At 45.9% G+C, this 26,994-nt stretch overlaps 1 protein-coding gene across 6 annotated transcripts in view; it reads left to right on the top strand.

Moving 5' to 3' along the window:
* Positions 1 to 20,400, top strand: part of GPATCH8 (G-patch domain containing 8) — a 97,268-nt gene extending 76,868 nt beyond the window's left edge. For 5 of the 6 annotated variants that reach the window (XM_038385331.2, XM_038385333.2, XM_043503346.1 and 2 more), the window contains 3 exons: positions 12,901 to 12,950; positions 14,489 to 14,619; positions 15,120 to 20,400. In XM_038385331.2, the coding sequence (XP_038241259.1) occupies positions 12,901 to 12,950; positions 14,489 to 14,619; positions 15,120 to 18,996 (4,058 nt within the window). In that variant the 3' untranslated portion in view covers positions 18,997 to 20,400. The remainder of the gene's footprint in view (positions 1 to 12,900; positions 12,951 to 14,488; positions 14,620 to 15,119) is intronic. The other variant, XM_038385332.2, reaches the window with a different exon arrangement.
* The last annotated feature ends 6,594 nt before the right edge of the window (positions 20,401 to 26,994 follow it).

Genomic DNA, 26,994 nt, shown 5'->3' with positions numbered 1-26,994 from the left:
GAGTATTCCGTGGCTAGTCTTGTCTTCAAATGGGAGGGCCCCAGAATGTTCACAGGTGTGAGGATTGCAGATTTACTTTAAATAGAATGCAGATCATGCAACAATATGATCCAACTAGAGAATCCATCCCTTCCAGGCTACTGTCCTCATCTCTCTGCCAACTGCTATTAAATAAAATTAGTGTACTTTTTAATATATAACAGCAGATACTGGTTTTCTGAACCTTTCACATGAGTTTGTCCTGTATTATATAAGCTGCTGGGAGAGAACTATATGGTCTGTCATTCATTGTGCATACGTTTAGAGATTCTGTATTTCATTTCATAAAAATGAATATAACTTTGCACTTATTTTTTACACTCGTGTAGCAAGACAAGTGTTTTTGCATCAACTTGTGTGTTGGACACAGACTTGGTGTGACGGAAGTGGATTCTCATTTCATCTTTGTCTCACTGAAAGCTATTGCCCTTCGCTGATATTCTTAGCATTCACAAGGCAACAAATTCCAGATGTAGCGTAGATAAGATATAGTTCTGTAGTATGCCCAGAGCAGTGGGGATCCAGTTCTGTTAAATAACTTCCCATGTTATATATTGTGACAAAGCTCTGTCCTTGCCTCTGTGGGTCCCGTGTTTCCTGGAGGCTTTGCTAGCCTCAGAGGCTCACTGTGACCCGCCACGTAACCCTCCCTTCTCTAGAGACAAGGGTCACAGTCTACTGACCCATTTTCATCATAAGCCAGTGAGGGAGGTGAGGAGAAGTTATCCTTCCTTGCACAGTCTCTGTTGTCTCCCAGTCTTGGTGATTGATCAGGGTCAAAGGTCAGGGGGGAGCCCGGGCCCACCCTCTACTCCGGGCTCCAGCCCAGGGACCCTAATAGTATCAGCTATGGTAGCTGACCTTTTAGAAACATGATGTATACAATTCCCTGGGCTACTTCCCCCACAGCAGCCCTCACTTCCTCAAGCTCCACTTCACCCTTATCTCAGGGCCTCCTTCCTTGTACCTGATATGGTGTGTACCACTCAGCCTCTCCAACCGTGCAACTTCTTCCCACAGCTCTTGACATGCACTCCCACCTGACTAACTGGGAAGCTTTTAACTAGTTTCAGCCAGCCCCTGATTGGCTTCAGGTGTCCCAATCAACCTAGCCTTCTCCCTGCCTTCTGGAAAGTTCTTAATTGGCCCCAGGTGTCTTAATTGACCTGGAGCAGCTGCCATTTCACTTATCCTGGTACCAGGGATTTGTTTAGCCTGGAGTTAATATATCTATCTCCCGCTACTCTTCCATAGCCATCTGCCCTTGCCCTATCACATATTCCCCCCCCGCTCAACACCATAGAATTGAGCAACTTGGGATGCCAGGCAGTATGCTCGTGACAGACCATCAGCGTTGCCATGGTGGCATCCAGCCCTATGCCGTATGCGGAACTGGAATGGTTGGAGGGATAAGAACCACCTGGTGACCCTTGCATTCTTCTCCTTATTCCGCTGCATCCACTGGAGGGGTGCATGGTCTGTCACAAGAGTAAATCGCCAACCTAAGAGGTAATATCGCAGTGTCTCCATAGCCCGTTTGACAGCAAAACATTCTCTCTTGACTACTGCATATTTCTGTTCTCTTGGGAGAAGCTTTCTGCTTAGGTAGAGGATCGGGTGTTCCTCTTCTCCAACCATTTGCAACAGAACTGCTCCCAACCCCACCTCGGAAGCGTCTGTTTGTAAAATAAATTCCCTGTTGAAGTCCGAGGCTATGAGTACGGGGTCATTACAGAGGGCCGTCCAAAGGTCTGTAAATGCCCCCTCTGCTGCGTCGGTCCACTTTACCATGTCTGGACCTCGGGCCTTCACCAGGTCCATTAGGGGACTTGCCCTAGTGGCGAAGTGGGGAATAAACCTTCGGTAGTAGCCTACCACGTGTAGGAACGCACGGACCTGCTTCTTTCGGGTCAACCGGGGCCAGTTTTGAATTGCCTTTAGCTTATTCATTTGGGGCTTCGCTATGCCCCTTCCCACAATATATCCCAGGTACCTAGCCTCTGCTAGCCCTGTGGCACATTTAGCGGGATTAGCAGTGAGGCCAGCCTACCTTAAGGTGTGCAGTACTGCCTCAACTTTCTCCAAGTGGGTTCCCCAGTCTGGCGTATGGATGATATCATCTGGGTATGCAGCTGTATAATTAGTATGGGGGCATAGCAGCTTATCCATGAGGCGCTGGAATGTGGCTGTGGCCCCATGTAGTCCAAAAGGAAGGCAGTGTACTGGAATAGCCCATCCGGGGTGGAGAATGCTGTCTTTTCTTTAGCTTCTTTGGTCAGAGGAATCTGCCAGTACCCTTTTATCAGATCCAGTATAGTCAAGAATTGGGTACTACCCAGTCGGTCAACCAGTTTGTCGATGCGTGGTATGGGGTATGCATCAAACTGGGATATTTCATTCAGTCGGCGAAAGTCATTAAAGAATCTCCTGGTACCGTCAAGTTTAGGCACTAGAACAATCGGACTGGAATTCTAACCTTTTCTTTACTTCGGCCTTGATTTCCTCTCTTTTGGCTTCTGGGATTCGGTAGGGTCTCAATGTTACTTTGGCTCCGGGGATCGTGCGGATATGGTGATAGGTTTCAGTCGTCCGCCGTGGTTTTGTAGAGAACACATCTCTGTTGCGATTAATCATGTCGGCTACCTCGATCTTTTGGATCGGCGTCAAGTCGGATGATATCCTCACTTGCTCGTGTAAGTTATCCTCCTGTGGAAAGGTCTCCTGCATGACCAAGCATGTCTCTCGATTGTTCCAAGGTTTTAGAAGATTGATGTGGTAAATTTGCTCCAATTTCCGGCAGCCTGGCTGCCGCACCTTATAGTTCACCTCTCCCACGGCTTCGATTATTTTTTAGGGTCCCTGCCACTGGGCCAACAGTTTACTTTCTGCTGTGGGCACCAGTACCATCACCCGATCCTCTGGTTGGAACCGTCAAAGCTTCACTTGGTGGTTATAATGGGTTCGTTGAGTCTCCTGTGCTCTCTCCAAGTGTTCCCGTACAATGGGCGTAACTTGGGCTATCCGATCTCTCATCTGCAGTACGTGCTCAACTATGTTCCTTCCAGGATTTGGCTTCTCTTCCTAGGCTTCTCTGGCTATATCCAGTATGCCCCAAGGGTGGCACCCATATAGTAGTCGAACGGAGAGAAACCTGTGGAGGCTTGCGGAACCTCCTGGATGGCGAACATGAGGTAAGGCAATAGGGTATTCCAGTCTTTTTCCCATTCCGGCTCACAACTTTCCTGACAATGGCCTTGAGGGTCCTATTGAACCTTTCCATAAGGCCATCTGTTTGCGGGTGGTATACAGAGGTCTGTAGGGCTTGTGCATGGAGTAATGAACAGAAATCTTTCATCAGCTTGGACATGAAAAGTGTCATAGATTCATAGATACTAAGGTCAGAGGGGACCATTCTGATCATCTAGTCCGACCTCCTGCACAGCGCAGGCCACAGAATCTCACGCACCCTCTCCTACGAAAAACCTCACCCATGTCTGAGCTATTGAAGTCCTCTGCTCCTTGAAGTCTTTAAACCATGATTTGAGAAGCCTCCCTCAAGTCACCCATGCCCCATGCTACAGAGGAAGGTGAAAAACCTCGAGGGCCTCTCCAATCTGCCCTGGAGGAAAATTCCTTCCCGACCCCAAATATGGCGATCAGCTAAACCCTGAGCATATGGGCAAGATTCACCAGCCAGATACTACAGAAAATTCTTTCCTGGGTAACTCAGATCCCATCCATCTAATATCCCACCTCAGGGGATTAGTCCTATTTACCCTGAATATTTAAAGATAATTACTTACCAAAATCCCATTATCCCATCATACCATCTCCTCCATAAACTTATCGAGTAGAATCTTAAAACCAGATAGATCTTTTGCCCCCACTGCTTTCCTTGGAAGGCTATTCCAAAACTTCACTCCTCTGATGGTTAGAAACCTTCGTCTAATTTCAAGTCTAAACTTCCTGGTGGCCAGTTTATACCCATTTGTTCTTGTGTCCATATTAGTGCTGAGCTTAAATAATTCCTCTCCCTCTCCTGTATTTATCCCTCTGATATATTTATAGGGAGCAATCATATCTCCCCTCAACCTTCTTTGAGTTAGGCTAAACAAGCCAAGCTCCTTAAGTCTCCTTTCATAAGACAAATTTTCCATTCCTCGCATCATCCTAGTAGCCCTTCTCTGTACCTGCTCCAGTTTGAATTCATCCTTTTTAAACATGGGAGACCAGAACTGCCCGCAGTATTCTAGGTGAGGTCTCACCAGTGCCTTGTATAATGGTACTAAAACCTCCTTATCCCTACTGGAAATGCCTCTCCTGATGCATCCCAAAACCGCATTAGCTTTTTACACAGCCATATCACATTGGCAGCTCATAGTCATCCTATGATTAACCAATACTCCAAGGTCCTTCTCCTCCTCCATTACTTCTAATTGATGCGTCCCCAATTTATAACTAAAATTCTTGTTGTTAATCCCTAAATGCATAACCTTACACTTCTCACTATTAAATTTCATCCTATTACTATTACTCCAGTTTACAAGGTCATCCAGATCCTCCTGTATAATATCCCGATCCTTCTCCGAATTGGCAATACCTCCCAGCTTTGTATCATCTGCAAACTTTATTAGCACACTCCCACTTTTTGTGCCAAGGTCAGTAATAAAAAGATTAAATAAGATTGGTCCCAAAACCGATCCCTGAGGAACTCCACTGGCAACCTCCCTCCAACCTGACAGTTCTCCTTTCAGTAGGACCCGTTGCAGTCTCCCCTTTAACCAATTCCTTATCCACCTTTTGATGTTCATATTGATCCCCATCTTCTCCAATTTAACTAATAATTCCCCATGTGGCACGGTATCAAATGCCTTACTGAAATCTAGGTAAATTAGATCCATTGCGTTTCCCTTATCTAAAAAATCTGTTACTTTTTCAAAAAAGGTTGGTTTGGCACAATATCTTTTGTAAAACCATGTTGTATTTTGTCCCATTTACTATTGACTTCAATGTCCTTAACTAATTTCTCCTTCAGAATTTTTTCCAGGACCTTGCATACTACAGATGTCAAACTAACTGGCCTGTAGTTACCCGGATCACTTTTTTTTCCTTTCTTAAAAATAGGAACTATATTAGCAATTCTCCAATCATTCGGTACAACTCCTGAGTTTACAGATTCATTAAAAATTCTTGCTAATGGGCTTGCAATTTCAGGTGCCAATTCCTTTAATATTCTTGGATGAAGATTATCTGGGCCCCCCGATTTAGTCCCTTTAAGCTGTTTGAGTTTCGCTTCTACCTCAGATATGGTAATATCTACCTCTATATCCTCATTCCCATTTGTCATGCTACCATTATCCCTAAGATCCTCTTTAGCCTTATTAAAGACTGAGGCAAAGTATTTGTTTCGATATTGGGCCATGCTCAGATTATCTTTAACCTCCACTCCATCCTCAGTGTTTAGCAGCCCCACTTCTTCTTTCTTAATTTTCTTCTTATTTATATGGCTATAGAACCTTTTACTATTGGTTTTAATTCCTTTTGCAAGGTCCGACTTGACTTTTAGCCTGTCTCACTTTATCCCTACATGTTCTGACCTCAATAAGGTAGCTTTCCTTGCTGATCCCTCCCATCTTCCACTCCCTGTATGCTTTCTGCTTCTTCTTAATCACCTCTCTAAGATGTTGCTCATCCAGCTTGGTTTACAACTCCTGCCTATGAATTTTTTCCCCTTTCTTGGGATACAGGCTTCCGATAGCTTCTGCAGCTTTGATTTAAAGTAATCCCAGGCCTCCTCTACCTTTAGATCCATAAATTCTTCAATCCAATCCACTTCCCTAACTAATTTTCTTACTTTTTGAAAGTCAGCCCTTTTGAAATCAAAAAACTCTAGTTGCAGATTTATTTTTGTTAATCCTTCCATTTAGTTTGAACTGAATTAGCTCATGATCACTTGAGCCAAGATTATCCCCTACAACCATTTCTTCTATGAGGTCCTTGCTACTCACCAAAATTAAATCTAAAATGGCATCCCCTCTAGTCGGTTCAGCAACTATTTGATGAAGGAATCTATCAGCTATCGCATCTAGAAAAATCTGAGCCCTATTATTATTACTAGCACTGGTCCTCCAGTCTATATCTGGGAACTTTCCTGATCATGGCCCTCAGGGTTCTATTGAACCTTTCCAGAAGGCCATCTGTTTGCGGGTGGTATACAGAGGTCCGTAGGGCTTGTACATGGAGCAGTGAACAGAAATCTTTCATCAGCTTGGACATGAAAGGTGTCTCTTGATCAATCAATATCTCCTTGGGTAGCCCAACCTGGGCAAAGATCTGTACTAGCTCCTTAGCTATTGTCTTGGAAGCTGTGTTGCGCAGGGGAACAGCTTCCGGGTACCAGGTTGCATAGTCTAGTACAACAAGCACATGCTGGTGGCCCCAAGCTGTCTTCTCTAGGGGCCCTACCAGGTCCATGGCTATCCATTCAAAAGGAACGTCTATTATTGGAAGAGGTACCAAAGGAGCCCGCAAGTGCAGGCGAGGGCTATATAATAGACACTCCAGACAAGAGGTGCAGTATCGCCGGACATCTTCATGTACTCCTGGCCAGAAGTACCTCCGCAGGATCCGTGCCTGGGTTTTCTCTTCCCCTAGGTGTCCTCCAAACAGGTGACTGTGGGCAAGACTCAATATGGCTTTTTGATGTTTTCGTGGCACCAGAAGTTGTTGTATCTCTTGCTGCTGCATTTGCACCACGTGGTACAGGAGATCTTTCTTTCGCTATAAAGTAAGGTCCAGGACCCCAGACCTTCCCATCCATGGGTATCCCATCGATCTCGGCCACCTCTTTCCTGGCATCATATCTGGGGTCCTCCGCCTGGTCCCGCCCAAAAGTCTCTCTCCCGGGACTAACCTGCCCAAGCTCCCAGGGGCCGGCTTCTGCTTCTTCCAACGGCTTGCCGCCGTCATGGCTGGGGGCAGCCTCTGGCTCACCTTCTGTGGTGGAAGTTTCTCTGCTGGCTGCTCGCGTCCATCTGCCTACTAGGGAGGTCTTCTGGCCCTGGGTAGGATCCGGGTTCCTAAAGCCTTTGCGGCCTTCCTCTCCTTTTTTGTCTTTCGGGGGGCTGAGAACAGATCCTGAGAAATCTCAGCGAACATTGGGGGTTGACATTCCCCTGGTGACAAGTCGCTGTTCTCAGGGTCCCCACCTCCCTCCAGCCTCTCCAGGGGGAGTAAATTATCAAACCCTGGATTGGATAGTCCCTCCCCATATCTACAGGATATGGGAGTTTAGGAACTACGCCCACGGTCACCTCAATGGTGTTTCCCTGAACCTCTGTCTCCACTGGGATGGTGGGGTAACGGCTCACGGCCCCATGCACGCACGTCACTGCTACGCGTTTGGTTTGTAGCAGCTGACTATTTTTTACCAGCTTACCCGATATGAGGATGATAGCACTCCCAGAGTCCACAAGCACTGTAGTCTCTGCTCCATTTATCCTCACTGGCCTGGTGTAATTATGCGGGGCTAATGCAACCCCCGCGAGGTGGATAAGGGAGCACAGGACCTCCCAATCCCCCAAGTTACATTGCATAGGCTCCTCAGTGCTGGGACACTGTGCTGCTATGTGTCCCCACTCCCCACATGAATAACATCTGTAATTGCTTTTAATCACTCCCCTATCATGGGGGTTAGGGGGTTTAGTCCCGGGGCTCCCCCCACTCAGGCCAATCCCTTCCTTCTGGGATCCCCGCTGGTTTTCGGCACCCCCCCCTTCTTCCACCTAGAACTCCCCAGGGGGTTTGGCTGCTCAACCTTCCAGGGTTGGGGTAGGGTGCTTGCTTTGAAAGGGTCCTTCCTTGGGTAGTTGGGTCAGTCCCCTGGCTGTCATCCCTCTTTCTACCAGTGTTATCTCGTCGTACGTGGACGGATCGTTCTGGCCTACCCATTTGCAGAGATCTGGCGGCAATCCCCACATGGAATGGTCTATGACCAGGGTTTCCAAAATCTCCTCCGGCCTGCACACCTCGGGCTGTAACCACTTCCGTGCGAGGTGTATGAGGTCGAATAGCTGGGACCTTGGGGGTTTGTTCTCCTGGTATTACCACTCATGGAACCACTCGGCCCTTACTGCTGCCATTACCCCTGCTTGTGTTAGGATCTCTGCCTTCAGATGGGTATAGTCTGTGGCAGGCAAGTCAAAGTAGGCCTTCTGGGCCTCTCCACACAAAGAGGCAAGGATGTTGGCCCACTGCTCCTGGGGCCACACCTCACGCTGAGCAGTCCCTTTGAATGAGAGGAGATGTGCCTCTACGTCATCTCCTGACGTCATCTTTGGCAGACAACCAGTGGCCCTCAGGGTTTGCGTCCTGTCGGACGCCTGGGTGGTGAGGATCTTCAGCTGGTCCACCACCTCTCTCAAGAGGGCACGATCTTGGGTCGCCTGGCTCATCAATAATTGATTGGTTTCCTGCTGTAGCTGCATAGACTCCTCTTGTGCCATTGCCTGAACCCGGGTGGCCTCCTGCTGGGCTGCCGTGGCTTGTACCAGAGCTCTGACCACTTCCTCCTTTGTGGTACAAAGCAAACAAAAACCAAAACAAAAAAAAATCCAAACCCCCAGTGCATTTTTTTTAAACCTTTCTTCCGCCACGCTGTGAACGAAGTCCCACTCCTGACACCAGTTGTGACAAAGCTCTGTCCTTGCCTCCGTGGGTCCCGTGTTTCCTGGCGGATTTTGCTAGCCTCGGAGACTCACTGTGACCCTCCACGTAACCCTTCTCTCTCTAGAGACAAGGGTCACAGTCTACTGAGCCATTTTCATCATAAGCCAGCAAGGGAGGTGAGGAGAAGTTATCCTTCCTTGCAGTCTCTGTTGTCTCCCAGTCTCAGTGATTGATCAGGGTCAAAGGTCGGGGGGAGCCCGGGCCCACCCTCTACTCCGGGCTCCAGCCCAGGGACCCTAATAGTATCAGCTATGGTAGCTGACCTTTTAGAAACATGACGTATACAATTCCCTGGGCTACTTCCCCCACAGCAGCCCTCACTTCCTCAAGCTCCACTTCACCCTTACCTCAGGGCCTCCTTCCTTGTACCTGATATGGTGTGTACTACTCAGTCTCTCCAACCGCGCAACTTCCTCCCACAGCTCCTGACATGCACACCCACCTGACTAACTGGGAAGCTTTTAATTAGTTTCATCCAGCCCCTGATTGGCTTCAGGTGTCCCAATCAACCTAGCCTTCTCCCTGCCTTCTGGAAAGTTCTTAATTGGCCCCAGGTGTCTTAATTGACCTGGAGCAGCTGCCATTTCACTTATCCTGGTACCAGGGATTTGTTTAGCCTGGAGTTAATATATCTATCTCCCACTACTCTTCCATAGCCATCTGGCCTTGCCCTGTCACAATATGGAATAATGCAGACACACAAGGGGAAGAGCATCACTGCACTGAGAGAACTAACAAAATAGCCTTCCAAAATGTGCCATTCTTCATAAAAACTCTTACATCCTCATATTTCAGTTGGTTCTAAGATACTTGTTTCATTTTTACAGCAGACTATTACTGCTTTAGTGTTGCCAGAGTCTCTACTTTATAACATACAACACCGAGTAGAAGGGTATTCTCTTCACTGTATGAAGTCCTCTGTACTTGAGTTCTATATGAAGGCAGATGCATGCTAAAGACCATGAGTAAACATTTCTCCTCTCTCCCCACAACTGAGATCTATGCATGATTTTGTTTCAGATTAGGTTTCTCCTTCTGTCCAAAGAGTTCTGAGCGGAAAATAAATACTGAGCAGACTCAGCTGTCTTGTACCCTAATAAAATAGGTACCAGATTAAATGGTGTAAAGTGAACTTCAGTCTGGAATGCTTTGGTTACTTAATGGGTCAGAATTCTGGCTTTACTGTTTGTTCTTGCATGCTCTGCTGAGCAGCTGTTTACCTTGACTGAGTCTTCCTTATGTGCCTGTGATGGGCATATCTCCAGAGTCTTGTATGTAGCATAAATTTTAAAATCATCCAGGAATGTAGTCTGTTTGAGCTAGAAAAGTCTGTGGGCATATTTTGTAGGAGGGTTGTAAGTTAGTTGCTTTAAATGCCAGCAGCTCATGGCATCATAAGACACACTTCTGTGATTACTTCTTTCTGTGCACCAGATTACTATGGTATCTAGAGAGCTCTAGAAACCCTGTTCTGCAAGCGCCTGAAATCATTGGGGAATTTTGCCTTCCATTGGCACAGGATCAAGATCTAAGTCTCAGAGGAAAATATTCACACTCTCCATCCAACCTGAGGTTGGTGGCTGTGGATGAAAACACCACCAATCCCATGGGATGAAGCATTTCAGAGTGTTTTGTGATGTTCTCCTCAGTGCAATCTGAGTGCCTTATCCAGCTGTAGTGTCTAAATTCTGGTAAAATTCATTTAAGGGCTTGGAGACTTGTGTGTTTCTTGATTGGCCAGTTTGTGCGATTTTTGTGAAAGTGATCTCTCAGTATAACCATTACTGCATTTTGATTAATAAAGTGGTGAATAATACTCTTGGTTTTCTGGTAACTTTTTTGTTCTGAAGTAGGTCACTAAATGTATTGCTACTTGGAATGCATTTCTGCTTCCTAAGAAAGCCAGTTCCTCAAGCCATGCCTTTTTTTCAGGAAAAAATATTTCCTGATTTCTAAATCCTCTTGCAGCATGAAATTGTAATTTGGTTTAGTAAAGCTCATAACAGAAAAGTCTCTTATTAATCAGTATTTAAGAAAGGAGTGATCTTGTTGATGTGTTTAGGGACCTTAGAATTAGATGATGAGCATTTGTTTAGGGATTTTAGATGGAAAAATGAAAAGGAGTACTTGTGGCACCTTAGAGACTAACAAATTTTGTTAATCTTTTGATGGAAATCATGTTAATCATTTGATGGAAAAATGATTGCTTTAGTACAAGGCAGATTGTTTATTGAATAGGTTTCTGTGAAAGTTGAGGCCTTGTGTGTTGAAAAATTTAAATTGGCATCCCATAATCACGGATTCTGCTAGATTTAGGCCTTGATGGTTTTGGTTGTCTCTATCCCAATTGCGTTTGAATCGATGGGTGGTTTTATGAGTATTGTAATTCCATTGACTGGTCATCCATTGTTGTGTTCATATGTGCTACTTAGTTCAATTCTGGACTTGGAAAGGAGGAGCTAATTGTTCTTTCCATGGCAGGACTTTGTGTAAGACCACTCTACAAGTTGCTCTGCACTTACCAAACTGCCTGTGAACAAGGACTTTTGGATCTAGTGTCCATAGTAATCTGTTTTTATAGGTTTGCAAACTGGTCTTTTGTTTTTCCATGGTTGTTAACAAGTTTCACATACAAGTAAATTAACCAGATTTCTTGGCATTTGGCTACTTCCAAACTTTGTTTTTGTTTGAAAAAGCATCTTTCATAGAGCCAGAGAGACTAACTACATAATATTTCTCATTTTACATCTCATTTGGTACAACCCTGAAGAATGATGGTGCAGTGGTGTGTGGGAGAGTTTAAAATGCTAAAGCTAGCCGTTAGATCATCCTTACATCCAGTGAATAAAGTTAATGTGCACTGTTGCTGAATTAAATTGAACAGTAACCTGACCATTGTCTATTGGTATTAAAGGAATTATGCCACGTGTCCTGTAGTCCAGTATTCACAGGTCATAGTTATCAAGAACATATGGTAAATGAATTTCCCATTGCACTATTATTTACTTAGACTTTCTTACTGATTGAGAATAGTTGGCAATACACGGAAGTTTTTATATTGATAGCTAGAGTGTCTGGAATACACTATGGATTGGGACATGTTATGTAGAGTTTATGTAAAATCGGATGATTGTTTTTCTGGAGGTGGGGGATTTTCTGGAGCACAGATTTTTGTGGATACAGACTAACACGGCTGCTACTCTGAAATCACAGATTTTAGGACACTTGGTTTGGCTCTTGAAAACCGTGTAATTACTTTTGTCCTACCCAAATCACAGGTAAAGATTCAGCTCAGCTATCTCATTCCCTTCCTTTACATAGTCGGCAGCATATTTGTATAGTATAGTGATACTGCACTTCCTAGTGCTTTGCATTGCATTTCTCACTTCAAAATCAAAAGTGGTGTTGTGGGTGGGGGAACGAGCAGCGTTGAAGGAAGCATTAACTGTCTGGTTAAACTGTGTGTGTAATGAAAACAAGATTACACTGTGGGCAGCACCACCATATTTGAGCCTGCAACTCTAGTAAGCCTGCATTACGTTCCAAAGGTGGGTGTTTAAAGCCACATCTGGAGGATGGCAGTGGGTTTCTGGGAGTTCTGCGTTTGCACCCTGCATACAAAGTGAAAAGTTGTAATTCATTTTTATTGTAAATAGCTGGGTCATTTTTTCCCCAAATGGATGAAAAATCCAGAAACTTGGCATCGAACCCCAGTTAAATTGTTTTGCCAGCTGTTGGTGACTTTTAACTTCCTGGAGCATTTAGATAAGCAGTTTTAATCTGCATGAAAAAGCTGATACCATTGCTTAGGCTGTTCTTCCTCTCAAAATTTACTATTCATTATTTAACATATTACCCTTTTTCCCCCTCCCCCAGACCCTAAGCCCTTTTCATCCTGATCGAAGTAGCAGTTATTCCAGGTGGGATCATTGCTGTGTGTGTGTATGTTCATGCATTCCCTTCCTCTTACCCCTGAAACTGAACCTTTTAGCTTTGATGGATCAGCTCTTTAGTCAATATAATAGTTTGCAGATATACTGAGAGCTTATGTAGTAATGCTTGCTTTTATTTTTTCTCTTTTCCACTCTTGTTATATTTTTACTTTCTTTTTTCTTTGTGATGTGACATTTTCAGCTGATGTGTTGAAAGCAAATCCTTCTAATTTTGGAGTCCAGATCACAAGAGTGAGTTTCCTTCTACTAGTGTCTGTAGCTGTATTTCTTTTTTTTCTTATTTTGTGGGTGTGTACGCGTGTCCTCCCTTCTGTTTTTGATAAAGCTCAATCACATTTAGTAAATATTACTAGGTAAGAGAATCCCCCCGTCTTGTCAAATCTTCATCTTTTTCACAAAGCAATGTTCACTTTACATTGGGTAAAATCAGTTCCTCAAACTTGATCTGTTTGATGGATTTTCAGATCCTAGCATGTGAAGAATATCTCTGTGCAGTTCTGTTCTAATCAAGAATCAGCCTTTAGTAAAGGTTATATTTTGAAGTAAACAATTGTTAAATTATAGGCCAAGGTTTTTCAAAAGTGACTACTGATTTTTGAATTCCCCAATTTTTAGAAGCTCAACGTACACACCTTACAGGGATCTGTTTTTCAGAGGGAGAGTGCTCAGAACTTTCTGAAAATCAGGCCCTTTTAAAGTGTCTCAAATTGGGTACCAAAAACCAGGCAGCCAAAATTACTAGTCCCTTTTGAAAATCTTAGCCAGAGCTGCTTATTGGTTTTCTCTATGGATCAGGACTGCACTCTTAAACTAATTGTGTATTTTTGCAAGCTAATCAGTGGAAAAAGCGTTTTTCCCCTAAGGTTGAAGACTGAGATTTTTCAAAGCTGCCCAATGGATTTAGACACCCAGCCTATTAAAGTTAATGAGCTTTGGGGATCACGCTCTCCTAGGGGCTTTGAAAATCGCATCCTAGGTCAAGAAAATGTTAACTACTTGGACCTAGCTCCGTTTCCCCATTCTACCCCAAGCTTCCAGTCCGTGCCTCTCCAGCATCCAGTGCCACTTCTGATTCTCTTTCAGTGGACTTACTAAGAAACAGGCAAAGCCATGCTGCGTTCTTGCTGATATTGGAAGTTTTTCCACGCTGTCCAAACACTACATACAGGAAAATGAGTTACTGCTCATGGTAGAAAGTGTATTCCATTTTGTTGATTAAACAATCACTTTCATAATGAGTTCAGTTCTAGTGTCTTTTCCCCCCCATCCCCCAACTGTAATTTGTACATTGCTTTTCGAGATATGTACCTGGATAATTTTTCTGCACTAGCTAATCCCTTTTCGTTCTTTGGCGCATACTATCAAGACTTCTGTCATGCACTGTCAAGTATATTTGCACTCTGCAAGAACAGCAGAGTAAAGTCCTATTTTTTCCTTCAAGAATTTGCTTGCTGCTTTGAAATCAGCTTTATTGTACATGCTAAAGAAAATGTATAAACACTGATTGGAACTGCAGACATTAGATGTGAAGTAGTAGCCAAAAGTGATCAACAGTTGTCTTTCCATTTAACTACTGGGAGGATGGCAATGTGTTCCGTTTGGCTTGTTGGACTGAGATGCTGTCACTCCATCTTAGCTCAGTAAACTTTTACTGGTTGGTGGTGGGGTGGGATGACAACACACTTTCCAGTGTTACAGCAGAGAAACACTTTAATGCACTGATTCACTTGCTATTTTCATCTGATCTCTCTTACTGTGTCTTGCCACAGAGGTTGAAAGATCTCAAGCAAAGGGAATTTGCTCGCAATGTCTCTTCAAGATCGCGTAAAGATGAGAAGAAGCAGGAGAGAGCCCTCCGGCGTCTACACGAACTGGCTGAGCAGAGAAAGCAACCTGAATGGTAAGTGATAGAGATCTATGTCCACTGCTAGACAGCACTGAAATGGGTTTCGCCTGAAATAAAAAGGTTACAAAAACTACTGCTTGTAACCTATACATCCTTCTTGCTGCTGTGCATCTGAGCCCAGTGCGAAGTGATGAATTTGCAAATAGCAAGGCTTGGGCCTCAGCCTTTTTTCCATTGTCCTTCAGATGAGTAAATTAATCACTATGCAAAACAGTTGTATTTGTCTTTCATACCAGCTGTAACCCACAGCTCTTCATAGTACTAAAGAATGCAAGACATTGGGCAGTATTGGGTAAAAATGACCCTGAAAAGGGTGTAAAGCCATTGTTTTAATATATTTACCATATACTTAATTATGCTAAGAACAGGCCTGGGGGCATTAAAAATTAAGCATTGGCAGGAGAAAGATGATTTAAATCGAGGTATGACGCCACCTATAATCTTATGTGAATCTCTCTAATCAGCCTTCCCCTCTATTTTAAATCATTCCATAGCGCTCCTGGAAGTGGGCCCATGTTCAAAACGACGACTGTGGTTGTAGATGAAGAAGGTGGTGGTGATGATGATAATGATTCAGCAGCTTACAGCAGTTCTTCCATGCAAACAACTTCTAGCCAGGCCACAGAAATAACCATGGACAGGGGGGTCATTCTGAACACTGGACAAATCAGCAGCACTGTTCTGTCAGGCCAAATGCCAATCCAGGCAACGCAGGCAATCAGTTTTGGCATCAAGAATAATTTGGGAACTCCACTGCAGAAGCTAGGAGTGTCGTTCTCATTTGCCAAGAAGGCTCCAGTAAAGCTTGAGTCTATAGCATCTGTTTTCAAGGACCATGTGGAGGAATCTAGTCCTGCAGATGGAACAAAAACTGAGGAGAGAGCCTCCTCTGATCAAGGGACTTTGCAGAAGACTGGTGAGGCCGAGCCCACAAATAGTCCTGACAACAGAGTTGAAGATGATGACCAGCACGAAAAAGACAATGGATCTCTTGCCACTACATTATCTAAGTTAAAAAAGATGAGAAGAGAAGATGGACCAGTGCCGCTAGAGCCAGAATATTATCATTATATTCCCCCAGCCCATTGTAAAGTAAAACCTAACTTTCAGTTCCTGCTTTTCATGAAGTCCACAGAGCAAATGGAAGCAGAAAATGCAAGCAAAAAAACTGTGCATGAAAGTAAAAAGAGTAATTCTCCAAAACCCAAAGCTGGCAAGCACACAGAAAAGGCAGCTGAGTGCACTGTGCAGCAGAAGGAGCCAAGTACAACTGAACTTACAGATCAGAGAAGAAAAACAGAAGCAAAAGAAATTTCAGAAAATGCAAATGTACAAGAAAGCAAGCAGTCTACAGAAAGCAATCCCTCAGAACAAGACGCTACTAAAGAAGCCACTCAGCCTGTCCCTGGTGGTAAAGAAGTCATCGAGGGACCGAAGCATCCAATGGGACCCTTTTTCCCTGTTTTGAGTAAAGATGAAAGCACTACTTTGCAGTGGCCTTCAGAACTTCTGATATTCACCAGGGCAGAGCCATCTGTTTCATACAGTTGTAATCCCTTGTATTTTGATTTTAAGCTGTCACGCAACAAAGATGCTAAAGCGAAAGGAGCAGAAAAACCTAAAGACACATTAGGTCTTTCTAAGGAAAATATACAGTCCACAGAATTTAGTGACATAAGCAAAAGTAAGGAAAGAGGAAGCACAGCTAACAGTTCCGCTGCAAAACCAGAAAATAAACTTGTCTCTGTCTGTGGTACCCAGAGCAAGCAGGAGTCCAGCTTGGCAAGCATTAGCAAAGTGGAAGAAACAGATGACTGTAGTAAAACTCTAACCAATGAAAAAGACAAGGCTGGGAAATCCCACAAACATAAAAAGAAAAAGAAACACAAAAAGTCCAGCAAGCACAAACGTAAACACAAGGAAGAAGCTGAAGAGAAAAGCCGAAAAACTGACATGAGGGAGGAGAAACCCAAGAAACGGAAAAAACACAAACACAAAAAAAGCAAATTGTCTCTTCCTTCTGAATCTGAGTGGGTGCTGAAATCTGACATGCCCGACGAGGGGAGCCATCTGCAGAAGAAAAAACACTGCTTTCAGGACCCTCAGCGGAAACCACTCTCTGCGGAAGAGGGGACTAGTTGCAAAAAAGAGGACAGTGGTAACTCTTCCCAAGAGCACAGCAGCAAAAAACACAAGACTGACCTGCAGCAATCGTCTTCTGCCTCAAAGAGGCGGTGTTCTGCTCCTTCTCTTGGCAGGTCCCGCCATAGGAGCCGACAGAGTAGTGGGGACTATGACAGCGATGAAGGCTCTCACCGAAAAGACTTCCGACAGAAATCAGTGTCACAGTACAGTGATGACTATGACTCTGGTAGCGACCACTCCAGAAGCCGTTCCAGATCAGAGCGAAGACATTCTTCTCGCAGGTCCTCTCGAAGGTCATACTCAACGAGTTCTGATGGCTCTTCAGACCACAGTAGGTATAGTCGCAGGAGAAGTTATTCAGATGATAGCTATAGTGACTACAGTGACAGATCAAGGTGTCATTCAAAGAGGTCTCATGACTCAGAGGATTCTGACTACAACAGCTCAAAACGCAGATCAAAAAGGCACAAGTACTCCTCCTCAGAAGATGACTACAGTCTAAGTAGAAGCAGGTCTAGAAGTCGAAGCAGGAGCCGAACCCACACTAGGGGAAGGTCGAGAACAAGAAGTCGGGGTAGAACACGGAGCAGCAGTTGCAGCCGCAGTCGAAGCAAGAGGAGAAGTCGAAGCATAACTGGCCGCAGTTGGAAACGAAGCCGAAGCTACAGCAGAGATCGCAGCCGGAGCACAAGAAGCCATTCACAGAGATCTCTTTCAAGAAAGGGCTCTCGGGATCATGAGAGCCCTGAAGACAGGAGATCTGGGCGAAGAGACTTCATCAGATCCAAAATATATCGCTCGCAGTCTCCGCACTATTTCAGAGCAGGCCGAAGTGAAGGGTCTTTGAAAAAAGAGAGCAGAGGAGATGAAACAAAGGTAACTAGCTCTCTCCCCCAAAATAGCTGTAGTTCTGGATTCGGGAAAGCTCCTGAAAGTGATTGTGGTCCAGAAGAAAAGAACTCAGTCACAGCAAAACTGCTGCTAGAAAAGGTTCAGTCCAGGAAGGTTGAAAAGAAGCCCAGTGCTAATGATGAAATGTTAACAGGGGCAAACAAGGTTGGGATAAAACTTAAAGATCCTCCACAGGGGTACTTTGGCCCTAAGCTTCCTCCCTCGTTAGGCAACAAACCAGTTCTCCCTTTAATTGGGAAGCTCCCTACGATCCGAAAACCAAATGCCAAGAGGTATGAAGAGTCAGGAGTAGAGAGGAGTGAGGAACAGGAGCTGTCAGAGGCTGAGGAAGTTCCCCAGGGTAGCGGGGAGAGTCAGTTGGCAGGCCAGCCTCTGCTGGAGGAGGAGGTGGTGATGTTGCTGCAGGACAAACCCCTGGAAGAACAGAAACCTGCTGAACCTGCTGTGGAAACACCACCAATTCCTCTTGAACCGCAGGCACTTCCCGAATGCTACAGTTCTGGAGAACTTGTTATGCCGCACAACTATCTCTCTGATCCCAATGATGGTGATGTATTAGAACCCATGGAGAGTAGTAACCCACCTTTCCCTGTAGAAACCAGCATGATGCCTTTAGTTCCAGATGTTGAACACTTTCCTGGTTACGTGACTCAGAGTGGGGAGCCAAGCGTTGATGGGGAGCCAGAAGGAGCAGAAGATTCCTCCCTGGCACCACTTGAGAGCCAGCCAATCACTTTCACACCTGAAGAAATGGAGAAGTACAGTAAGCTTCAGCAAGCAGCTCAGCAGCACATTCAGCAACAGCTTTTAGCAAAGCAAGTCAAAACCTTTCCTGCTTCAGCAGCGCTGGCCCCGGCAGCACCTGCTCTGCAACCTATCCACATTCAGCAGCCAGCAGCTGCAGCTGCAACCTCCATCACCACTGTGCAGCATGCCATTCTGCAGCATCATGCCGCTGCGGCTGCTGCAGCCATCGGAATTCACCCACACCCTCACCCCCAGCCTCTTGCTCAGGTTCATCATATACCTCAGCCCCACTTGACGCCCATTTCATTGTCCCATTTAACCCACTCTATTCTTCCAGGGCACCCTGCTACATTTCTAGCCAGCCATCCCATACATATCATTCCTGCGTCTGCTCTCCATCCAGGTCCCTTTACCTTTCACCCCGTTCACCATGCTGCTCTTTATCCCACGCTTCTTGCCCCTCGACCTGCTGCTGCTGCAGCTGCTACAGCTTTACATCTGCACCCCTTGCTCCACCCCATTTTCTCAGGTCAGGACTTGCAGCACCCTCCCAGCCATGGCACCTGAAGAGACGGTAACTCCGCCTCGAAGTGGAGATGCGCACGTTTTGAAAAGTCGGGTGACGATGACCCAGCGGACAGGTGAGGCCTGAGAATTTCCTTTCACTCCTAACAGCCACGGAAGTGGGGTCTGGCTTGAAGCCCTACAGATGGTGCGGCGGTTCCGTTTTGTGCGTGTTGTGTGCATTTGTTTACTATTAGGGATTTTCTCATGTTTCCCCATCTGAGAGAGCATATTCATGTAGCACCATCATGGCCCAGATGAATCATCTCAAATTCAGACAGACAAGATGCTTTGTGAAGGGCTTTTTTTTTCTGTATTCTTACATCTTTATTCATCTTCCTTCTGCTCTCTTGTAAATTACACACTGTTTCATACTCTGGCTAATGGCTCTCTCTCTCTCTCTCTCTCAAATCCTTGTAATGAGGTCATCTAATTAAAATGGTCTACATGATTGAATCCTGGTTGTAATCAGTGATGCTGCATGCATAAAACATATAATAACTGACAGCTGTGTCCTGCCAAGGGGACTTTGCTGGAAGGGCATAGCCACTCTTGGTTTTGCTGGGGCAGTGACCAGTTAGCAGACATTGCAGAAGGGTTCTTGGCACCTGATGTCACATACCCCACTGTCTGACGTAAGCAGTGGAGGTGGAAATAAGATTTAATTGTAAAGCTTTACTGAACAAAAGAGCTAACTATGTTCAAAGCTTGGGCACTTCTCCATCCTGTGTTAATATTCTGCTCCCAGGTGAGGATTGTGTAGTGAAGCCTTTTGTGTGAAACAGAGAGGTGTTCTTAGATTGCTGGCTTGTGACTTTGGTGTAGGCTTTGACCACTATACTCTTGAGGGAGATCTTTCATACTCCAATCTACCGAAGTGTTGTAAAAAAGAGGCATTTGAGAATGAAAGGAAAATCCCTTCCTGAGTTGAAGCAATACGGAGGACTGGAACCCAATAACAATCTGGAGAAATTAACCAGAATATGTAAAGTGTATTCTTTCTTCTGTAATATTGATGTTTGTTTATTAATTTATAGGATTTTTTTAAATGTAAAGACTTGCACTGAACTCTGTAAACGTAAAAATGCTGCTTTTTGTAGCTCATATAAAAAAGGTTACATATTTGTAGTATACTGCAATAATATTTTTTACAGCCAGTTCTTTTAGTGGTACTTGTTCTGGTGGCTTTTGTGTAAATATGTTTGCTGTAGTTGAAATAAGACACTTGTAAAGGTTAAACTAATCGTTTCAGCTAGATATAAAATGACTAAGCATGTATATTTTATCAAGCTCATGTATTTTTGGAGTTTTTATGTACTATAAAATGTAAAAAAAAAAAAAATCTTCATTTAGCATTTTGCAGAAGAAAAATGTGAGATTTGGAATAAATGCGGTGCATTGAAGACACTGATGACTCTAACAGCTAATGAATTGTATCACGTTGGAAGGTGACGACTGCTGGATTTGTAAAATGCTGTACAAATGGAAGCAACATAGGCATATATTGCATGCTTGTGGTCTGGAGCTAAGCTGCCAGCTTCATAGGAACCTGACGCTGATGGCAGATTCAGGAGTGTCAGGAAATGGGGCTAAGTCCCATATAGAACAAAATGCCCATGTTTTATTCCTGGGTTTGAACCACTGACTTGCAGATGTCACCCTAGCTACTCGTCAGGCACAAGTCCACTATTCCAATGATAAAAGAACCATTGGCTTTAAAATGTGCCTTTTTATTTTGAGAGCGAGGTTTTTTGGCTGATCATTAATTAATTCAGACTCCTTCCACCGGTGACATTTTTCTGAAGGGATTTGTTCACATATCAGCCCCATAACTTTAGAGAATACTAACTATGGAAGTTTTGTCCCTCCACTGAATAGCTGTTCCCATTGCATCAGCCCTAAAATAGGAGCTTCTCTCCTGCTTGGTTTGGAGGAGTTAAAGTCCAGTCTCTGGTTTAGTGCATTTTTCAAACATGAGAGACTATGGAGCCCTGCACAGTTTACAGTAACTCCCTTGTGGTCTAGATTGGAAACATGGCCAGATTCCATGCTCTGTGCTGTCAGACCCAGGCCAAGACAGGCCTGCTCTGAGATGAAGCAATGAGCATGCTGTGGCTACAAGCATAACTAGCATTCCTGTTCTTCCCCACACCCCCCGAACACTGCAAAACTGAGAAATCTGGGGTGTAAATTCAAAGGATTTGAAGCCCTGAGATTCCTCACTATTTAAAATAGAGAAATTTGCATTTTGAACAAATAGCACTGAAAAAATTCACCTGTTAAAATAAAGGGACGCAATTTATTGTAAATATTTAAGATACAGTATTAATGTTTCAATGCTGAGCTTCATGAGCTTTTGGTTTCAGTATGTGTGTTCTGGCACCCGACACTGCAGTGGGGGGAGGGGGTTGACTTCCAGAATAGTGCTAAAAATTAACCTAACAAGCATAAACAGACTGTATTTAACTTTGTCACACACACACAGATATAGATATATATATGCTGTAAAATGAGGAAAAAGAAACTTTCTAATAAACCAATGATTTGTGGAAAAATGGTGTAGTTCTTCCCAAAACACAAGACAAGCTCTTGCAACTGGTGGTTAATCTTAGTAGGGGCATAGCACATTCATTGTTTTCCTAAAGGAAAGATCCTCTCAGGCCATGCAGAATTGACTCTCCCACGAAGGAAATTTTTTTTTTTTTAAGTTTTGTAGATTTTTAGTTAATTGGAAACTTTAGTCAAAATAAAGCTTCAGCCAGATACACTTGAGTTTTCTGACCACCTCAGGTACTGGTGACAGAGGACCGTCAAGGAGTTCTGAAATCAGATTTCAGAAATCAACAGGACAGGTACAGCAAGATTCCATCAGAATGTGGCAACCCTGTCATGGAGAAACCAGTTCTGAAGCAGAGAGCAGAATTTGGTCTCTGTGACTCTGAAATTGTCAAAAGATCTTGCCATTTCATTTGCTGGTTTTAGGAACTGGAGTTAGTGACATATGTGAAGTGAGTTTCTGATCTAACTCCCATGAAACTAGAACAGTTTTCCCTTACCAAGGACTTGGGTGCGATTGGAACTAGCAGTTTAGAGATGGAATGACTCTACACCATAGCATGCTTCATCTCAGCCCTCCAGGCTTCTTAGCTCTGTTTGATGGTCCTTGTATTACTTTGGCTTGTATCTGTGTAATCTGGGAAATCTCAGGCTCCTTTCTCCATCTCCTGGCTGGCTGCTTTGCCAGTCTTGCCAGGCCTTCGAAAGCCTGACTCATTCAACAGGAATCTGCTTTACAAAGAGATGCTTAGCTTGGATTGTGCTCTCAACCTTAATCCACGCTTCAGTTTGGTTAAAGGTGACGTATAAAAGAAACTGGGGGTGCTGTCCTTTCTGGCTCTTTCGTTATATAAAGAGCTAAAAGTTCGGGGTTTTCCTGTTACATTTCATGAGAATTTCAGGTTTTGAGGCCCAGACTCTGTAGATGAGTGGGTAAGCAGTGAGCTGGCATCTCAAGAGATGGAAACGGAGACGTTGGGGGTGGAATTTGGGTTGTCTTTTCGCAGTCTCAGTCGTCTGAATTTCAGTTGTTTTAAAGGTTCATTGCGACAGCTGTACTGAGACCATTGCTAGTAAGAACGGCTGGGTCATGTATAGACCTGTGTTCTAGTGCTCGCTGTTAAGTGAGCACAAGCATTTCCTACCATGTGGTAGGACGCAGTTTGTAAACATGGTCTCTGGCCTCCTGGCATGTGGGGGGAGGGGAGGGGAAGGGGTTCTTAACAGTCCACATTTATGTAGAAATTACACATGCAGAAATATCTCAGCTGTAGTCTCCCATATGCTGGTCTGAGCCGTGCCTCCCAGAGTTTTAGCTGCTGCTTTCCCAACTCCATCTGCTGTAATCTTTTCCAAGAGTGTAACAGCCACCCTTTTCCTGCCTTGCTAGCAATGTTTGTGTCTGGTCTGTAGAGATGGGGAGGTGGAGGATAAAAAGCCCAAACTGATCATTCCTTAATCAAAGACGTTGCTTTCTTTTGGCCTTCAGCAGCACCCATTTCTAAGTACATTAGGCTTCAAGGAGAGAACTGGATTTTCCTTTTGAAAATGCCCCTTACAGTCACATCCTCCACCCGGCTGGGCTGGCTTTAAATTACAGCCATTAGGTGCTGGAAGCTTATGCAAGGCTTGAGCCAGCTGCCATGAGATGGGAGGCAAAGCTTAGATTAGGTATCAGAGGCTGCAAATGAAAGTCCTAGGTTCCCTCCTCTGGGCAGGGAGAAACAGCCAGGTCAACACTTCGTGCTGTGCGAGTTGTCGTCAGGCTCTCGGTGTCAGTTCAGTGCCCAGACTCGTTGGACTCGGATGAGAACATGGAGATCAGATGCCCAATTTTTAATGTGGCCAAATGCAGTTTAGAAAGATGGAAATTCCTCTAACGGGTTGCTTGTTTGGAGAAATGTACTTGGTTTTTAATTCCTGCTACACTGGGCCATCGCCAACTCCCAGTGTATCCAAAATGTCTAATCTGGATCAGGCTTCAAAAGGAGCATGTTCAGTCCTTCCCCCACTCTAGAACATGGGCGGCTATGGCTGATGTCTTCAGCAGCTGGGCAAGGAATGAGGCACACTGGCTTGGCCTTACTCCGCAACACACTTTCTGGGTGAGGGGAGTCCTTCAGTTCCAGACCTTTATCCCAGCCCCAATTTCAGTAGAAATTTACCATGATCCTACACAACCCTGGCCTTTCACATCATCTTTGTGCCTAGTGTGCAGAGGGCAACCTTTCAAACCATTTGGGAAGGGCCCTTCCCCACAGCATCTGAGTGCATTCAATTGATGACAAGGGATTTCCATCTGGATGAGCAAGTGACCATGCAAGCGGTCTGTCTGTAGGGGAGAGATCTCTTGCAACATGTTCACGCTTGTAATCATTACCTGCCACAGCCTTGTAGTGTAATTAACCTCCAGCAGGAGCCAGATCCAGAGGGGGTGGGATGGAAGAAGGTTCAGACAAGTGTGATTTCCTTTATCTAATCCACAAGGGTGGTTTGGGAGTGGCATGGTTGCATGGCACCTTGAAGGCCATGATTTCCAGATCATCTTGGCTGTTTGCAAGGTCCATTGTTTATCTCAGACCCTCAGGCTTTATCTGCCCATTCTTTCAGGGAATTTCTAGAGTCTCTAGACCAGTGTTTTTTAACCTCTGGGCCCTGGGGATCTACAGACTAAGATTTCCAAAGGGGTCTACGCTTCCAGTCAAAAATGTTTAGGGGTCCACAAATGAAAATGATTGAAAACCTCTGCTCTAGACAATACTTGCCGGCTATCCTACAGAGTTTACGGCCCTTGGGGATGAATAGTTGCTCATTGCCATGAAAGGAGCAATGTGCAGGAAGTCCAGGAGAAATGGTTGGAAGTGAACACTGAAGAGATACTGTAGCTTTCTTCCAGGTAGCAGCACTGGCGAGGAGTGTTGCTGTCACCCACAACCAGGTACTACTTAAAGCAACTATTTTCCTGCCCCTGGACTGTCAGTTCCCCCACCCATCTCTCGAGGCTGCTGTTTCTCGCTGTGAACAGAGCCATCCCTTCCACTTTTCTTGGTTGTGGTTTGTGGCTGAGAAGTGCTCTGTCCCAGTCAGGCCCTGCAGTGTTAGGGTGGCCCACAGCCTTTCTCACAGTTGCTGCTAGTCTATCTAAGTGTGTATCTTTTCATTTAAAAGCTGTTCTCCAGGGGGTATTGGTGAGGGAGTCCAGCTGGGATTCAGCAAACAGCTCCCATTTCACGGCCACACCAACAAAATCATCCAAGAGAGCTTGTTTCTCTACAGCTTTCTCACCCATCTCCTCTTTGCTTCCTGCAGCCTTCCCATGGTGCTAGTATGTCACAATCAAATACTACCTGGGCTGTACCCTCCCTTGTGCACATTCATGTGCATCCCCTTCTCCCTGCCTCTCTGGACTGTACACAGGACTCTGGGCATGTGCATGGGGGTGGCATTTTACACACTGACTGCTTCTGCAGGCAGCCAAAGCCGACTCCGTGGGCAGGAACTTGCATCTCCCTGGTGCAACTCAAGCTGCCAGCTGCTGAAGCAGCATGACCTAGTTCTCACTTGCTTTTAGTAACACAGAGTTCCTGCCACTGCCCTGCTACGAGTGGCAAAACCTGGGGGAGTTTGCAGCCAAAGCCCCCCCAGAAATAAAACCAAGCCCCTTGTTTGTTTTCTATGACGGGCTTGTAGGTTGCATGATGGAGACTGGCACTAGCCTTCCCCGCTGCCTTAGTCTGTGCCTGGACTGTGATGCTCAAATTCCTCTTTTAATGCCCAGCTTGTGTCCTGTTGTTTTCTCTCTGTCATGTACTAATGCAAAACGCATGCTAGTGTCTGGCTGAGCTTAGAGCAAGGCCAGCTGTGTGGGCCAGGCCCCTCTTCTTTCGGCAGCGGGGAAGAGGGAGGCATCTCGCTGCACCTCCGTTGTCTGTACTGACTCCAGCCTGCAGCCTCTGCAACAGCCCTGGGCCTGAGGGCCACTGCAAGGTGCTCACAGCTCCCCCTGCACCATCCCATCAAGCCCAAGGGGCAGCCTCATTCTCAAGGCTTTTCCGGTCCTAGCCCTGCCCTCGGCCCCTGCTCCTGCCCCGCTAGAGGCAAATGCTAGGGCTGATGCTTAGCCCACTCACCAGGCTGCCCTGAGGGGCTGTGCCCTCCTGCTGTCTCCTGGCTTAGTCTGTGCATGTACTAGGCTGGAAGGGAAGCCAGCATTTCCCAGCACTGGCCCCCATGCCGCCCCCCGGGCTGGCAAACGTGGGAGGGGTCCTGCACTGCAGCAGGCTAGACTGGACCTGGGTGGGGCCCCCCCCCTCGCACCCAGCCCAGGGAGCTGCTCTGCTGGGGCCAGTGCAGGTGAACTCAGGGGAGGGGGAGCAGTAAATGGCTCTGCAGCTCATTGCACGGTGTGAGTGGGGCACCCTCAATGCCCACGGCTTGTTCCCGTGCTCATCACCCCCGGCCCAGCCTTTTGGTTGGTTATCATGGATTACAGCAGTTCCTAGGGTCCCCCTGTACCCCACACCTTGCCCTAGGGCCGGAGAGGGGCAGTCACTTGCCAAGTCACCCAGCCGGGCGCAGAGCCCAGGTCGCCTGACCCCCAGGTTCATCCTGAGCTGCACTGGCGCTAGGCTGGTCCTAATCGCTGTTCATTTCATGTTCAAGTGCTGGGTGCCAGCAGTGCCCTGCAGTCAGCCAGGCCCAAGGAAGGAGTGCTGCAGCATGACCACCAGTTAGAGTGGGTGTCTAGCAATCAGCACTCTGGGGTCTGTTCCTGGCTCTGCCACAGGCCTGCTGCATGATCTAGGGCAAGTCATGGCCCTGCTCTGTGCCTTAGTTTCCCCCAGGCACAAACATCTTATTACTGCACTAGTGCGTAGCAGGAGAGGTCCCCAGTGTGATCGGGGCCACACTGCACTGGGTCTGCATTCCCCCACACACACTCCCGAGCTCACAATCTCTATAGATAAGACAGAAGGTGAGAGGGGAAAGAAGGTCTTAGAGAGGTGAAGAGACTGTGTGAAGTCCCTTCACCTCTCTAAGACCTTCTTTCCCCTCCCACCCAGCAGGTCAGTGGCAGATCTGGCAATAGAGCCCAGGTCTCCTGTCGCCAGGCATGGTGTCCTGCCCATGGGGCCTGGTTGCTCAACACATTGCAGCTGGACAAGGGCTAAGTGCACAGTATGGGGAGGGAACGGAGACCTGTTAAAAAATAAAAGCAACTCCTCCAGCCGCTGCTGGGTTGGAAGCTCCCCAGCTCTGCTGCGCTGAGGTTTCCCCTTTGCCCGGGAAGAAGTCGGCTGGAGTGGTGCGATAGGCAAACCGTGCTGCTTTATCTCTCCCAGCCATGGAGGCCGGGGGGCAGGAAGCCAGGCCAGGGTTATATTTAACCCAATCTGGCACAGGAGACCGGGTGCTGTAGAGGGAACTGTCGGGCCCCCACTGGTC

Source organism: Dermochelys coriacea, chromosome 27 (assembly GCF_009764565.3).
Source record: "Dermochelys coriacea isolate rDerCor1 chromosome 27, rDerCor1.pri.v4, whole genome shotgun sequence".
Classification (NCBI taxonomy): Eukaryota; Metazoa; Chordata; order Testudines; family Dermochelyidae; genus Dermochelys; species Dermochelys coriacea.
The sequence above is the reverse complement of the archived record's forward strand: the minus strand, read 5'-3'. Positions and strand labels throughout refer to the sequence as shown.